Below are 17,867 nucleotides of genomic sequence, written 5' to 3'. Positions count from 1 at the left end.
GTTAGTGTGATGGGCAGTGACGAGAAGGACCAGGAAGGAGCTGCCTTGCGCGAGGACGGAAAGAGATGACAACGTTTTGGGGTACATGACGGACAGTGTTTGGGTTCAACCCAGTTATGGGGATCTTGTCAAGCCAGATATGGGAATGAGAGGGAGAGAGAGAGAGAGAGAGAGAGAGAGAGAGACAGCCCAAGATGCAACAGTGGCAGAAGCAGTTGCGAATAATGGGAGATTCTCTGATTTGTGCCAACAATAAACTAAATGCGCCGAGGGGGAAAAAATGTCTATGCAAATATCCATGCAAATCTCACAGAGCCATCTGCGAGATTAAGTAAGCCTTAAAACGGGAAAATTTTTCCCTAACAAAGTTTTTTTTTTTTTACTATTTTATTATAAAATAATAATAAAATGGGAAAAGACTCCAATTCTACACCGTAAAAATCAAATAAAAGAGTGAGCCACCAAAACTTTCCATTGGAAAACATTAGAGAAGGAAATGTCAGAGAGTGGAGAAAATGTCGAGAAGTTAATTGAAAAACAAGAAAACAATGACAAGAGGAGAAGACAACTTTTGAGTTGGGGTGATGGGCGGTGACGAGGAGGAACAGAAGGCAACTGCCTTGCGCGAGGCCGAAGAGAGACGTCGTCGCTATGGGGTACGTGACGGACAGTGTTTGGGTTCAACCCGGATATGGGGATCTTATTAAGCCAGAGATGGGAATGAGAGGGAGAGAGAGAGAGACAGAGAGAGAGAGACAGAGAGAGACAGAGATGCAACAGTGGTAGAAGCAGTTGCGAAGAATGGAAGATTCTTCGATTTGTGCCAACCACAAACTAAATGCGTTAGGAGGGGAGAAAACAAATCGATGCAAATGTCCATGCAAATCTCGCAGAACTATCTGCGAGATTACGTAAGCCTTAAAACGGGAAAAATTTTCCCAAATAAAGTATTTTTTACTACATTAATACAAAATAATAATAAAATGGGAAAAAACTCCAACTTCTATACCATAAAAATCCGATAAAAGAATGAGCCACCACTACTTTCCCTTGGAAAACATCAGAAAAGGAAATGTCAGAGAGTGGAGAAAATGTCGAGAAGTTAATTGAAAAACAAGGAAGCAATGATAAGAGGAGAAGACGACTTTGGAGTTGGGGCGATGGGCGGTGACGAGGAAGACTAGGACGGAGCTGCCTTGCGCGAGGCCGGAGAGAGACGGCTTTGTTGTGGGGTACATGACAGACAGTGTTTAGGTTCAACCCAGATATAGGGATCTTGTCAAGCCAAAGATGGGAGAGAGGGAGAGAGAGAGAGATGCAGCAGTGGCAGAAGCAGCTGTGAATAATGGGAGATTCGCCGATTTTTGCCAACAACAAACTAAATGCGCCGGGAGAGGAAAAAACACATCCATGCAAATGTCCATACAAATCTCACTGAACCATTTGCGATATTACCTAAGCCTTAAAACGGCTCAAAGTATTTTTTATTATTTTATTATAAAATAATAATAAATTAAAAAAACTCAAACTTCTACATCATAAAAATGAAACTTCAACATTATAAAAATGATATAAAAGATTGAGTGATCACTGCTTTCCCAACTTCTACACCACAAAAGTCAATGAGCAATCACAATCCAAGAAAAAAAAAATCATGACATCCATCTCTCAATCCCTCCGGAATTCATGGTGGTTTGAAACTCCCTCGAGTAACATGGAGGAGCTGGCGCTAGGGATTCTCCCCTTAGTCTTGGCCGCAGTTGCAGTTTCCCGGTACGTTTGGATCTTCTCCAAGAAGACTTTCGGAGCCCCACCGTCGCCGCCTGGTCCCCTCGGCTTGCCGGTGGTCGGTAACCTCCCGTTCCTCGACGCCGAGCTCCACACCTACTTCGCAGGCCTCGCTCAGGCCTACGGCCCTGTCATAAAGCTCCGGCTAGGCAACAAAATCGTGGTCGTGATAAGCTCGCCGGCCGCCGCCCGCGAGGTGCTCAAAGAACACGACGCCATCTTCGCCAACCGCGACGTACCGGCGGCGGCGGCTGCGGCGTCGTACGGCGGTCGCGATATAGCGTGGAGTCAGTATGGGCCCGAGTGGCGGATGCTGAGGAAGATCTGCGTGCGGGAGATGCTTGGCAGCGCCGCGCTCAACGGCGTCTACGAGCTCCGACGTCGAGAGATTCGGAAAACCGTGGGTTATATATACAGTAGGGTCGGGTCCCCCATGATGGTGGGTGAACAAATGTTTCTGACAGTGCTAAACGTGATTATGAACATGATTTGGGGGGATACGGTGAAGGGAGACGGGAGCAAGAGCCTGGGGGCGGAGTTCCGGCAGGTGGTGACGGAGATGACTGAGCTAATGGGGAAGCCCAACATCTCGGATTTTTTCCCAGGTTTGGGCCGGTTTGATTTGCAGGGCATCAAGAAGCGGATGAAGGGACTGGCCCTGCGGTTTGATGTGATCTTCAATTCCCTTATTGATCAACGGCTGAGGATTGAGGGACAGGGTGGGCGCGAAGCAGGGAATAAGGACGAAGAGATCAAGGATTTTTTGCAGGTCTTACTACGGGTGAAGGAAGAAGGAGACACCAAAGTTCCATTCACGATGGACCACCTCAAAGCCTTGCTTATGGTACGTCTATTTCAGTTTACACTAAAATCAAAACGTAAACGTAGAGTTTTGATTGAATTTGAATTTATATGGAGTTAAATTAAACTGAATATAATTTTATAATCTGTATAAATTTATATAAATTTAGGGACAAACAATATTTAAATCTCTTCAAATTTGCTAAGAAAGTAGCTACCTCTTATGATTTTTTTAAAACAAAAATTATAAAATTGAGTTTGGAAGCATAAATTTTAAATTTTAGATTTAAATTTATATGAATTTGAATGAAATTATGATTTTGTATGATATCTTATCTAAAACCATGCATATTTAAATCCAAGGCTTCTCCTAAACACATAGTGAGATTTTTCACAAAAACTCAATCTACGTTACTAATTTTTGTACAAAAAATTAAATAAGGTAAATTCAACCCATAGTTCCTAAATTACTATGAATATTAATTTCACACTTATTTTTAAGTTTCAATTTATTTCACCAGCAATCCTAAACTTTTAAAGTGATTTAATTTTGTCCCCAAACATTAGTCTTCATCATTTTTTTTTTTTAATCTCTTGACCAAGCCTTAATTGAGGATTTTAAATAGAACTACAAACTATTGCACCAACAGTCCCCAAATCATTAATTGAGTTTTCACACTTGTCCCCAAATTTTGGTACATAAAGTTTAACTATTAGGAACTACTTAGTACATTTACTTATTCAACATGGTAATTGGTATAGGTTGCTGTCCAAAATCCACAACTAAAACTAAAAATAGACGAAATTGAAAAAAATAAAAAATTGGAAGTTAGTTTAGGACAAATGATTAGGCAAATTAAAGTTCTAGGGATAAATATATGTATGAAATGTTAGTCCTATTTTAGAGAGTAATTTAATGGGCACTCGTTATTATTCATTTATATATTAAATGTGGGTATGAGCATATGTTTTACTTAGCCCTTTAAAACCTAGTAAAATTTCATTCATTAATTACTTAATTTGTATTCTTCTTATTCAGTTTATCATCATAAAAAATAAAATAGTTTTTAGAGAAATCAGATAGGTTGAATAGAAGGGAAAATGTGCATATGACTTAAAATAGGAGAGAACTTAAAATAGGAGTCATGTTTCATTACATGCTCCTCCTTTTAGATAGATGCATTCTGAAAAGTTTTGAAAGGAATTGAGAAAAATGAAAGAATAAGTTACTCATAATTTAGGAGAAAATGATAATACAGGCGTGCATATTTATATATATACATAAAAAAATAACATATATATAAAGTTTGCTAATAATTTCGTTGCAAAGAAAATGTTTAAAATGACTCCAATCTTTTTTTGTAACATACATATAAACAAGAGTAAGGTTATAATGCATAGGTTGTAATCATCATTGGCACACATGGCAGGAGAAAAGTATATATATAGGAAATAGAGTGCACCCACCTGCTTCAACTATTCTCTTGTCTTTACATTAGACTTTAAAAAAGTAAAACTAAATAAATACAAATAAAATCATTGAAAGCCTATTCACTTGTTAGACAAATTTAACTTAAAATTTGATCTTATCTACACTATATTTTAATTAGGATGAGGATGATGTCAATCCAATAATTATTAACTTTTTCTTAAAGTTCTTCCTACTATGTTCAATGAATTGAAGAATGGTAAATTTTCCATAATGCTGTACACGTGTCATTGAACGTCTGAACGTACGTGGAAAGGATATGGTGGTGGGTAGCACTGACACAAGCTCCAGCACAGTGGAGTTTGCCATGGCGGAACTAATCAACAAACCAGAATTGATGCGAAACGCACAAGAAGAATTGGACGCAGTCGTGGGCAAAGACAGCACAGTAGACGAATGCCACATTCACAAGCTACCGTATTTGCAGGCCGTGATGAAAGAGATTCTGCGGTTGCACCCGGTGCTTCCGCTGCTGGTTCCTCACTGTCCAAGCCAGTCATGCACCGTCGGGGGATACCACATTCCCAAGGGCGCCCGAGTCTTCGTCAACGCCTGGGCAATACACAGAGACTCTTGCATTTGGGAAAACCCGTCGGAGTTTAACCCGGAGAGGTTCTTTGGTGGCAAATGGGATGACGATGGCGGCGGCTTCAGTTACATCCCGTTTGGGTCTGGGCGAAGGATTTGTGCAGGGATAGCAATGGCTGAGCGGATGGTGATGTTTTCCCTTGCTTCGCTTCTGCATTCCTTTGACTGGAAAATTCCTGAAGGGGAGACGTTGGACCTTTCGGAGAAGTTTGGCATTGTCTTGAAGAAGAAGACTCCTCTTGTGGTGATTCCTACGCCGAGATTGTCTGATCCAGCGCTATATGCATGAGAAATAAGGTACACAAAGAAGCTGTTAGGTTTTTGTTTTGAGAAATTATTACATCCCAAACTAATATGATTTCATTATGTATATAAAAAAAATTAAAATTAATTAATTTAGTTAAAATATATACAAATGGTGAAATCATGTTGGTTTTAGCGTGCACACTCAATATACCTAATATTTTCTCATGTGTTTCATGCAGCTAGGGTTGTGGCCTCTGCCGTTAAACTTGCGATCTCGACCTTTTTATGTCATTTTTTTTTTCTCTAACGTACTCCTATTAATGATGCATATAATTATAATTTTTTTTTACTCTCCTTGCAAATCTAGGAAGAATCTTGGAGGTTGTGTTTGGAATCATAATTTTCTAGACTTATATTTTAATTTGTTTGAATTTAAATGAAACACAAATGTAATTTTGTTTATATCTTTTCTAAATTCGCACAATCGAAATCAAACATATAAAATTTTCCCTTTCAAATATGTTGGAATTGGTGTATTCTCAAGAGGGTGGTGAATTGGGTATTTAAAACTTTTCTCTTAAGTCAATTTTAACTCCACAAATAGTATTACACAAGCTTAGGGTCTTTATATATAATTATAAACCCAATAAGATATTCAATTAATCAAACACATGTACTGCATATAATAAATCAAACACAAAACATACATGTTCTAAAATTGAAAGTGCAAAAAAGTAAAGTCTGCACCAAATATGTTATCGGGGTTCGGTCAATACTGCCTACATCCCCGCCTCAAGCTCACAAGTAAGATGATTCTACTATGGCTCGCTTAACGGGTGGAGCGGCACCTAATATAACATCTTACTAGGATGGTGTACCTAGTTCTCTTAATCGGGTCTAAACTAGTTCAGGACTTTTTACAGGGCAAGTCTCCTTCTTCCGACCACACATCAGAAATACAATAAATATGAAAATTTTTATACAAACAAATATGCTTCTTACACTAAGCAAATATGTACCACCACGCACAATCAATTAATGCACTCACATATGATGGGATATTTATGCTCAAGTGAGATTGGGTTAAGCAATATTTCAACTCTCAACCAATGGGTATATACTTATATATACGTGAGAGTGAATTCCTTTGATTCAAATAATCTAGCAATTAAACATAATCAAAGGAGCAATGTAACCCTAAGTAAAAATCTCAATAGATATTTATCAGATAATAAGAACAATAGAGACTAGGGTTTAAACTTGCAAAACAAGCTTTGTCAAATAATTTAAGCAAGCTTTTAGATCTGGGAATGAAGATGTCAAAGTTTACAAGCTATGCTAAATTTTCTCAAATGATGTTTTGAATGAATGCTTTGGAAAACTTTCTAAACATACTCTCAAAAGATTTTTCAAAATGCTGAGTATGAGTGAGTTTAATCTTTTGAAGTATATGAAGGTAAGCTCACAACAATGCAACACAATCACTCTTCATGTTGCAATGAGTTTGCAAGTGAATAGGATGAATAGATGGAGCTCACTCTTCTTTTAAAAGGTTTGGCAATGCAAGATTATAAGAGAGTTGAAATGTATGCTTGTTTTTAAAAGATGTGCAAAAAAAAAAAAAAAATGTAGAAAAAATTTGAGAGAATATTTGGCTAATCTACTTGCTAATCCATACTTAATTAGGACAAATAAACCCATATATATATATATATATATATATATATATAGATGCCCAAAATTTTGACCGTTGGGGACATAAAGGGAATTATTAGAATTGTTTAAAATATGTTTAAGCCAATTAACCATCATTTACCCTTATTAACTCGTGGTAAAATTTTGGCCAACCTGAGAGTTTCGATCGACTGAGCCATAGGTTTGGTCGCCCGAACATGCACATGAGAAAAAGTGATTTTTCCATGTTCGGGTGCCTAAAAATAAGTTCGATCTACTGGCCAAGGCGATTTTTCAAAATATCTGAGGTTCGGTCGCCTGGACTCAAGTTCGGTCGCCCAAGGGTATTTTAAATATGCATTTCGGGCTCCCAGGTTGTTGGAAAAGTCAATAATAAAAGTTCGGTTGACCAAGAACGTTCACTTCATTTTGGTTCGATCGCCCAACTTTTAGTCAACATTTTGACTTTTCACATGTTTGGTCGACCGAGGCGTTTTCAACGCACAAGTTCGGTTGCCTGAACCCCTTTCATTTTAGAACCTAAGTCATATTTTTACCCCTTATTGCATAGATGATAACTTATAGAATTGAGGGGATTTTCCTAAGTGATTATGCAAAGACCTGGGGTCTCTCTAAAGTCTTTGAGCTAACCCTAAAAATTCGGCATCGGTCGACCAAAGGGTGTCCTACAGTCATTTGGTTCCCTATGGTCAATTTACAATCATATTAAGCATAAATACTCATTATGCATGTGATGTAGTTATTACAGACCATAAATTATAACAGACCAAATAATGAAACAAAAATACATATATAATTAAAACAAATATCTTCTTCTTTTGCTCTTGACTTTTCATGGAATCAACCATGATAATGTGTTTTAAGTCCTTTTTGGCTTCCACTTCACTTTCATATGTGTGATTTGAATGATTAACATGTTCAAATACTTAGGCATAAATACATTAGTAACATGCAGTTTGTCATAATTAAAATCAGATATCAGACTCAAAAAATCAACAAAACACATGACATGACTCTTCAATTGATCAAATTTAGCTAAAAAAGGTTCAAAAATCTGTCTAACATATCACAAATAGTCTTGACTATTGATTTTGGTAGTTGGATGTACGTAGTCGGTGTTGTTTTATTAAAACTTGATTGTCTAGGACCCTAAGACATTGTAAATCTCTAAGTAGTACAAGTACTATCAACTTTGTATGCCACAATATCATTTTTTTTTATTAGTAAAGGGTAAATTATATTGATCAAATGGATATGTACAGTATACACTAGACATACCCAGGAAAAGGGGAAGTCAAGTCCCCACCATAATTGCAAAGCAATACAATCAAAAGGGCAAACCATAAGGCCACCGAGAGCAAGAACAAAGTTACATCAAAAGCCTATAGCCAGGCAAACAAACAACCGACTCAAACACAAGCAATCCAAAACTCCATCTAAAAAGTAACAACACAATCAAAACTGGGCATACCCAATGAAAACTCCAAAACAGTAGCAAGATCAATAAGAAACATCCTTGAAGCCTAAGACACTTCACCCTAGACCCACCTAGAGACTAGGAGGATAAAATTGGGAGCATCAACCAAAAATCGAACCCCAAAGCTCACACTCAAAGCCTATGACACTTCACCAAGACCCTTCACCTAGAGACTGGGAGGAAACAACTAGGAGAATCAACCAAGAAACGAACCCTAAGGCTCATACTCAAATCCTAGGACACTTCACCCAAGACCCTTTACCCAGAGATTGAGAGGATACAACTAGGAGCATCAATCAGGAAATGAACCCCAATGCTTGCCCCGTGCTTTCCACTGTGCCATGCCCGTGGGGGCAAAAATGCCACGCATACCACCCAACACTACAACACACTGAACAATTCTTCCACCGTACATCCAATCACATCGAATAGTGGCCTACTATCAACCGTATGGAGCAATTAGCAACCCATAAGCAATTCAAGATTTGAATTCAAACTGGTTGGAGGTAAACTTTTGAAACGAGGAAAAACAACAACTGACAAAACATTTTCGGAACAACAACTTACGCGGACCACTGATCGAAACACCAACCCTAATGGAAAATTGGAATTGATGCCCTGCAGACAACCGAATGCATGAAACTAGTTTTTTCCGAATTTATCTTTTTTTTTTTAATATATATTAAATAATACATTTTTTTGAGAAATAATTTCCAAAATGACTCTAACGTAATCTCGCTACTTGAAGTAGCAAGATTTAAACAAATCTCACTACTTCAAATAGGGAGATTTAAACAAATCTCGCTACTTCAAGTTGCAAGATTTGTTACGTGTCACTCCGGGAATTATTTTCCTAAAAAATATATTATTTAATATATATTTTTAAAAAAAAATTCAGAAAAATATATTATTTAAAGTGTTTTTTTGGAAAGTGCTTTCATGTGTTGGATTAATGCACTTTGGCGTTTCTCGATGCACCAGGAGCAGGTCAGACTAGACCCTTCCACTCCCTCTGCCATCCTTGTACGTCAGCCACCCCCAAAGAAAAATAATTTATTATTATTTCTTTGTTAAATATTTATGGGTTTTCTCTTTTTATTTTACTCATTTTTTATGTGTATATATCTTATCGTCTTATATATCTCAGTAGTTTTGTCACAATTGAAGAAAAAATTTTAGTTCAGTCCAATTTGCACAATGACATGAATGTTGTTTCTAAAATACGTCAAGAACAAGAGGGGGAAAAAGATGGGAAACAAGCTTTTTCCTTGGCATTGACCAAGGATCTTGCTTTTGAGCCACAAGAATTGGAAGTTTTGAAAGAAGATTTGCCAAGGTGGCGGCAGTTGTTAAATGGGCTAGAAGACACAGAAAAATTTTTATCGGGAGTGGCTGACGTACAGGGATGGCAAAGGGAGTGGAAGGGTCTAGTTTGGCCTATTCCTGTAAATATATTAAATAATATTTATTTTAGAAGAATAATTTTCAAAGTGACACATTACAAATCTCCGATTACGTTAGAGGGAATTATTTTTAAAATATATATATATATATATATATATATATTATTTAATATATATATTTTTTAAAAATGATAAATGGGAAAAAAAAAAAAAACTCTGCATGAAACACTAGACGGTCAAAGGAACCCACTCCAATTCGGAAATTGCGCCGAACTGGCATTGATGAGCAAGGAAATATTTTGAATAAAAAAATGTCACGCGGAACACAGAAAGGAGTGACACGCGGACCACAAACTGCATGAATAGTAGAATCAATGAAACACCAACTCCAATCAAAAACTGTGAGTGATGAACAGAACCGCCGAACAAGAACGATGAGAGGAGCTGCCGAACAGAATGAATAACAAAAACAACTCAACGCAAAAATCCAATCGAAAAATGAGGGATTTCGACCAGAAAGACAACACCGAACTGTGATTGAACCAAACAAGATGAATGAACTAGAAAGGCAACTCTGAACTGTGATGAAACAAACAAGAAGAATATGAAACACCGAACTGTGATAAATCTCAGAACGGAGCTGAGGACAAATCAACCCCCAAATCCGGACAATCAACAAAAAATCCAGTGAAAATGAACGAAACAAAGTAAACCTCTATTACCTCAGGGTGTGGTTCAGGCTGTAATGCGGGCTCCAAAAGCGCCTTTCATACGAGGTAAGGTGTTTATATCCTTTCGGGCTCATTTTCGTCACTGGATTCTTGAATTTACACTTCCTTTGGAGTTGTGAAATCAACTTCAAGGGTGTAGGATTAGTCACGTAAATCGTAAAACGAACGCGTAGAATAATCCAAAAAAAAAAAAAAATTCCTTAATCAAATTCTGATCTACTTCCAGAGGGAAAACATCCAACCCAGAATCATCATGTGGAGTTGAACAACCATCCCGGCATCAAATTCTGATCATCCCCACCATCGGAACTGTAATCCTTACATATCCAAGTTTTCGCCGAGACACTGAACAAAGCTACAGAGGGATTTTCATTCAACCCCATAGCAAAACGGAATTCGAAATCTTGCCAAACTACCAGCTCCTCAGTTCGAACAGAACTGCTACTGCTACTGCAAGCCGTAGCTCCCTTTTGCAAATTTTCCAAAGTAACAAATGAGATGAAATCACCATCCCCATCTGCCCCTTCAGTAATCAATTCACAAAAATCCCTCACCTTTCCGATCTGGATCTTCTTCAAACCTAGATCCAAGGAAACCTTCCTTCTGCTCGAATTCCTTTGGACCTCTCAAACTACCTCTGCAAATACATGCTTCGGCTTCTTCTTGATCCAGGTGGATCGATTTTCTCCCTTACCCTCGATGAAATCCAGCAATATCAATATTCTTTTTCAGGATTGGAATCTTTGTGAGGTTCACCACATACTTGTAGGATTTGCGTCCCATAGACTGCGTAATAAAAAATCAGTGAACGTGGAATCAGCCTTGGGGAGCGTCCTCCTAGACAGTGATGAGAGCTTCCAACTCCCCCACAATATCATTTTTTTATGGAGTATCCTTTAGGAGAGTGTTTTCCAGTTTTAACTTTTTTAAAAAATTATATATTAAATAATACCACATTCTGGGAAGTACTCTAACGTAATCTCGCTACTTGGAATAGCTAGATTTACTTTGGATGAAGGATGGTGCAGCGGACGCGCGGCAAATCTTGTTACTCCAAATAGCGAGATTTAATCAGGATAAGCTTTAGTTCGGTGGACACGTGGCAAATCTGGCTACTTCATGTAGCGAGATTTTGTTGGAAACATTAAATGCTTAACCACCCAGCGTTTGAACCAATGAGATTTGCTTCGAAATTCAATTTCTTCCTTGTCTGTGCTCGCGGACGAACCAGGAAGAGAGGATTGTTCACTTTGCAGAGCTGCAGGACAATATTGCAGAAAGCAAAGCAGGTGACCGTTGGAGATTGTCCGTTACTCGTCGAACATTGGGGAGAAGGCATAAAAGGGGGAGATGAGGTACGTGATTCCTACGTGACCCTTTGCTACTCATATTTTATATTTTCGTTGAATCTATTATTTTGAATGAAGTTTTAATTATTTTGTTGTTGATTGGAAGCATTTGCCGGAAACTCCCAACACTGAGTTTAAGATTATTCTGATTTTCTTTTTTATTTGCTTGAATTTTATTTTGATTTTGCTCCCATGTATTTCGTGTATCTTTTATTTCAGTTATGTATTCCAGTTATTATTATTAAGTATGGAAATTATTATTTATAATTATGTTTATAATGTTATGAAATTATAACATTTTGAATGGAGGTGAGGATTATTCAAAATAACAGATTCAAAATACATTTCAATTATTATTATTAAGTATGAAAATTTTTATTTATAATTATGTTTGTGAACCTGTTCCTACCATGAACCCTTTCCTGCTATTAAATTTAATATTAATACTTATTATTATTAAGTATGAACCTTTTTCCTACCATGAACTTATGTATATTTTTAACATATTATGAAATTGTTCAAAGTTTCATTAATTGTTATGAATGTGAACAATCTTTTTCATTAATTTTCTGGGAATAGTTATGAATTTTAATTATTGTTGCTGAAATTGCAACTTTTTTTTCAAAAATTATACTCTTGTATGAATTTTTCAGAATCTGTATATATATAATAATTAAAAAAAAAAAAGGCAATGTTTGGGTTGTTTGTTGGGTAAAAATAGAAAAAAATAAAAAGATAATCATAGATTGACTTAAATCCTAACTACACTTACAAGTTCGACATGTCATTAACTTGTGATTTTCCTCGAGCTTAGCTACCTAAGAATTTTATAAAAAAATAAAAAAAATGGGGGGTTTAGCTACCTAGGAAGTTTCACAATTTTATTTTTTTTAAGTTTTTAGAACGAAAATACAATTTCATGTAAGAATAATCATAAATTTAACAAGTAATTTTTATACCTATCTAATATGTCATTAAACGTACTTCTTGAATGCTTGTGTTTTAGTTTAAAATTTGATTTAACAATCTAGTTATTATGTTTTTAGGCTTTTAGCCTATACCTGATTTGACAATTTATTTCTTATGTTTATAAGTTTTGACATTTTTATTCTCCTTGAGGTTAGGTGTGTTGGAGTTAAGGTTCGAGCATTGAGTGTTATTTTTGTTGTATCACTATTTGATTCATAATGAATAAAAATATTTTCTCCTCCCTCAAATGTAGGAGTAGTCTTCAAAGGTTAATTCACATAAATCATGGTGTTAATATTATTTACTTAGTCTACATTGAGTTGCCCCTTATACTTAGAAAAGTTTGTCCACTTGAAACCCATTACAAGTGTTACAATTAGGAAGTTTTAAGTTTTAATTGTTGTGTTCTTATTTTCCTTTTTTGTTTTACTATCCAAGTTGCTACATGTAACCATAACTTTATTAATTTGAATTAACATTAAATAAATTAATATGTTAAATTAAATTAGTAATATTCATTGTAATATTAATTTATATCATAGTAATGTGTTGTAAATATACATTAATAACAAGATTATTGTTAATTAAATATAATAAACTGATCTTATTTATTAAGGTATTAATTATTAATAAAATATAAATAATTAACACACTATCTATATTCCTTATTTAAATGTTGACTATTCAGATTGTTAACCTAAGAAATCACCACAACTTATGAAGTAAAAAAAAGATTTCAACTATATTTTAAAAGTGCGAGAATTTTCCTAACTTATGAAGTGATTTGTACTTAATTAAATAACATTTTGACATGCATATATAAATTAAATATTTTTATAATAAAAAATATTATTACCTTATCTTTGGAGAGACCTCAGAATTGAATGTGAATTTGCATTAGATTTAAATAAAATGTAATGTATATATTAAAAATTACTCAAATATATTGAAATCCAAATCTAAGGTCTCAAATTTTTGTAACGAAATAAAGACACTCCAAAATCTATATACTCGAAGGTTTAAAAGCTATAAGAGAGTTTAATGCTCATAATAAAGTTATAAGATGACTAAACTTAGTGAAAATAATTATTGATTACTATTAGTAAGACGTAACACTTATACATACAATTTTATTTTACATAGGTCTTTTTTATTTCTCGAGCGCCGATCTAAATGGCAGGAAGCTCAAATAGTACTCCAGTAACGGTATTATTATAAATAGGGGGGAAGATCATAACCGGAGTAGATGGTATTAGTTATAGTAGTCTGCCAGTTTGACCAATTCGAATCGGCCATAGGTGTAAATTAAATAAATTATATATGAAGATATATAAATATTTGCATATTGATCCAGATCAATATGCATTGTGGGTGACCGCAAGATACCCTTTGCGAGGGTACAATAATACAGTCCTCTACGAGGTTGTTCCCATATCTGATGATTATGGTCTGTGCATTGTGTTGGACGCACACTGCATAGGTGAGACATATTTAACGGTGCAATTATATGTCGAAACAATTCCTCAAATGGGTATAATCGCGGCTAGGCATCCAGACGCGCCTACCGAGCATTTGGATGAAGTTGAGGAAGACACCCATCAAAGACATCATCTCGATGTGAGTGCGGAGGTTGGTGGTATGCCTACGGTCGATTTCTACGAATATCCAGGATCGTCATTCGAGTCGTTGGCTCACGAAGCACCTGTTCCTGACACGTATCCGCGGGGAGGTTGCGAAGACGTCCCGATAGAGGGACTAGTGTCATTGTTCGCCATTGCGAATGAAGCATTGGACGAGGGCATGAACATTACGAACGATGTTCATCTTGAAGATAAAGACACACACGAGCAAGAAATGGGTGAAAGGTTAAATGAGGCCCCCGATGATGTGAACCCACCCCCTCGATGTAACATTCAACGCCCAATTCATGGATGAGCCTCCGATGTACGGTCATATTGACCTACATGCTGCAGATTTAATTGTAGTGGATGAGCTTCCTATATGCATGACTCGTTGGGATGAATCCTCTGAGTTGAGTAGGGGGATGCTTTTCGGATCGAAGGATCAGCTGATCGGCACAGTGCGAATGTATCACGCTCACACCCACCATGACTTCCACGTCGTGCGGTCTACCCTAGATTTATGGGTTGCTAGGTGCAAGGACCACGATTGCGTGTGGAGATTGTATGCCATGTATCTATGAAACACTGTTTATTCGAAATCACCCAATATAGTGGTCTGCACACGTGTCTGAATGAACTTCTGTCACAAGACCATATCAAATCACATCATCTCTTATTGCAAGAGAAATAGTGACTATGATAAGGGGAGATGCATCGACGTCGATCACCACATTGAAGGAGTTCATAGATCGTCGTTTCGGCTATTCGATCTCTTATAAGAAGGTTTGGTTAGGCAAACAGAAGGCAATTGCCCAAGTATTCAGCGATTGGGAGAAATCCTATGAAACGTTGCCGAAATGGATGAAAGCGATGTGCGCATACAATCTTGGGACTATAGTATGGTGGAGGTGGACTCTTGTTCTAGGTAGCGAGAATACCGTAACATTTGTATCCGTATTTTGGTCGTTCGCAGCATCTATTCAGGGTTTTTGTCACTGTTCTACACGTCGAGGTGTCCGGCATCTTATTGAGAGGGACCAGAAGGGTTGCCCGATTGACCCAATTCCACTCGCATGGAGGTTAGTAAGTTCATTCACAAAGCATTCGCCATATGAGTACTATGAATAATATTTCGTAGTAAGTATTAGTCGTCACGTTTACTCACTTATGTATTATTTTGTACAGGTGGAGGGATCAGTTGTTGGTGCCAAATGCGGCGCAACATACGCTACCCTGGTACAAGTTCGAGTGGACATGCACCGGGAGCACAAGGTATAGTCTCATTCAAGTTTACTCACCTTGTTGCATATGTATTTGATATCCCTACACACCTCTTACAGTTTGCATATGTTTATGTGCAGTTCATATGGTCACCCTACACGGCCGACATTTTAGCCGACCTACCAGCGAATTATACAGTTGGGAGGGACCTTTGGGTTGCCCGAGTGCCACTCATTCGTTTTCATATTATCGAGTGACATCTCCCTAACCAAGTGATGTGTCAGTTCGGCCTTCGACGGGGCATTCCAAAGCGCTTTTCGACGTTGGGGGTTGATGTAGATGGGGATGACCTACACGAGATTGATGGGCATGGTTGGGGGAATACGGATTGGGCTATCGAGCACGCAATGCACGTGGCAATGTTGAGGTGTTGGCGGGAGTACATCATACAGGGAGTGCAAGCAGAGGTTTCGATGGGTTCAGAGGACCCATATTACATGTGGTATCGGTCGATCACACGTCACTTTGTAGACAAGACCTCGGCGGTTTACATGAGTCTCGTAAGAATACTCAAATGCGTACATAATTTTTTAGCGTTTACATTAAGTTGTAAATATGGTAACTCCTTTTTTCATATGCTGCAGGCGGACATACTACACCAGGTAGACCAGCTCTCTTCAGATCCCGTCGTGAGTGATTTAGTGAGAGCAGGCTTGTACGTTGTCTACGAGGATGGGCGATGGATCCTTAGACTATGTCGGGCACCAGCAGCACGAGGAGGTCGAGCATCACCAGTACGAGGAGGTCGAGCAGCTTTCTCTAGTCGTCCCCCGAGTCCAGCCTTCTCACCGCCCATTGTACAGGCGGAGTACGTATTCAGGCCGTCCGCACCTTATGCCCCATCGACAGTCGATGATATTGCAGGCCCATCCAGTAGCCAGGTGGCCGCCCCGTCTGACTCTACCACCACACCGTCAATGTCGTACCTGCTAAATGACCCTCTTGATGCGGATGAGGTGGATGCACCCGCGTTGCCACCTTGAACTCGTCTAGAGACTTCGTACGACTTAGTTCCCCATCCCCTTCACATGGAAATAGATGATCCACTACCTATGGCGCGGAGATGACAGGCATGTCGCACATCGACGAGGTCAAATGCCAGATGCGGAGGAGCAGCCAAGAGAGGGCAGACACAGACGACAGCCACCCCAACACCGGAGAGGACCTTCCTGCGGAACAGAGTAGGAGATCATTGTCGTATTATTTGACTGGTACAACATGTATATGTTCATTCTTTCATTTGTACATCATGTATTTGTTCATTACTTAATGTGTACATCACGTGTTTGTTCATTCTTTCATTTGTATAGTTCATCGTATTACCAGATGCGGAAAACATCTATTTGTTCATTTTTTAACTTATATAGAACGTTGTATTAATTCTTTTGTACAACATGAGGATGTCCATTATTTCATTTGCATAGATGAACGGTCTATTATTTCATTTCTACAACATTATATTGTTTTTCTTTCTGAATTGGAATGATCGTTGTATTATTTATATATAATTTTCAATATTTATTAATTCACCATAGTAATTTGGTAGCTTGGATGCGTACGTAACTAGTGGATGTAACATTGTGAACATACTGGTATGCCAAATCGTATAGTGGATAAATGTTTTCTTTGTACAGGTGCATGGATGGATAAGTTGAATGTTCCGAAGGGAAGTCTGCCGAATTTTTTTATAGTATTTTGATAGCTTCGATGTGTATGTAACTGGTGGATGTAATGTTGTGAACATACTGATATCAATTGTAATTCATAAATGTTTTCGTTGAACAGTTGTGTGGATGGAAATGCTAAATTTGTAAAGGAGACTCTGCCGAAATTTTTATAGTACTTTGATACGTTCGATGTGTATGAAAGTGGTGAATGTAACGTTGTGAACGTATTGGTATGCCTTGTGTAGGATAAATATTTTATTTAAGCAGGTGCGTGGATGGAAATGCTAAATTTTTTTAGGGGACTTTGTCGAAAGTGTTACAGTAATTTGATAGGTTGGATGTGTATGGAACTGGTTAATGTAACGTTGTGAACATACTGATATCGAGTGTGTTGGATAAATGTTTTCTTTTGACTTCCAATACTCATATTACTATTATTTATATTATAGAATATTGAGTCAACAACAACTAAAGAACTCGATATAACAACCATACGTTATAAATATGCCCTAACTCATTGGATATATACCATGGTTTAAATTGAGTCTTTATTTGAGAACAAAAGTATTGGGCATACTATGATTAGTATTATAGGTAGTGAATTTTGTATGAAGTACTCATTAGCAGTATCACTACGAAGTATCCTGATTGACGTATTAAATTGAGTCTTTATTTGAGAAGGAAGGTCACATATATTAAAAAAAAAATTAGTAAAGTATTTCATTAAATACAACAAAGTCATCTTGGATTAGTCATCAACA

The 17,867-nt window shown here is 37.3% G+C and overlaps 1 protein-coding gene and 1 long non-coding RNA gene across 2 annotated transcripts; one reads left to right on the top strand and one right to left on the bottom strand.

Moving 5' to 3' along the window:
- The first annotated feature begins 1,562 nt into the window (after positions 1-1,562).
- Positions 1,563-5,374, top strand: LOC131156234 (flavonoid 3'-monooxygenase CYP75B137-like). Its single transcript, XM_058109756.1, has 3 exons — positions 1,563-2,632; positions 4,335-4,963; positions 5,152-5,374. The coding sequence occupies exons 1-2, from the start codon at positions 1,655-1,657 to the stop codon at positions 4,953-4,955; spliced, it is 1,599 nt and encodes a 532-aa protein (XP_057965739.1). The 5' UTR covers positions 1,563-1,654; the 3' UTR covers positions 4,956-4,963; positions 5,152-5,374.
- On the bottom strand, positions 3,976-11,088 carry LOC131156235 (uncharacterized). Its single transcript, XR_009136932.1, has 2 exons — positions 10,210-11,088; positions 3,976-4,943 (listed from the first exon to the last, which is right to left on the bottom strand). It is a non-coding gene; the product is annotated as an uncharacterized LOC131156235 (long non-coding RNA).
- Between the last annotated feature and the right edge of the window lie 6,779 nt (positions 11,089-17,867).

Source organism: Malania oleifera, chromosome 5 (genome assembly GCF_029873635.1).
Source record: "Malania oleifera isolate guangnan ecotype guangnan chromosome 5, ASM2987363v1, whole genome shotgun sequence".
Taxonomy (NCBI): Eukaryota; Viridiplantae; Streptophyta; class Magnoliopsida; order Santalales; family Ximeniaceae; genus Malania; species Malania oleifera.
The sequence above is the reverse complement of the archived record's forward strand: the minus strand, read 5'-3'. Positions and strand labels throughout refer to the sequence as shown.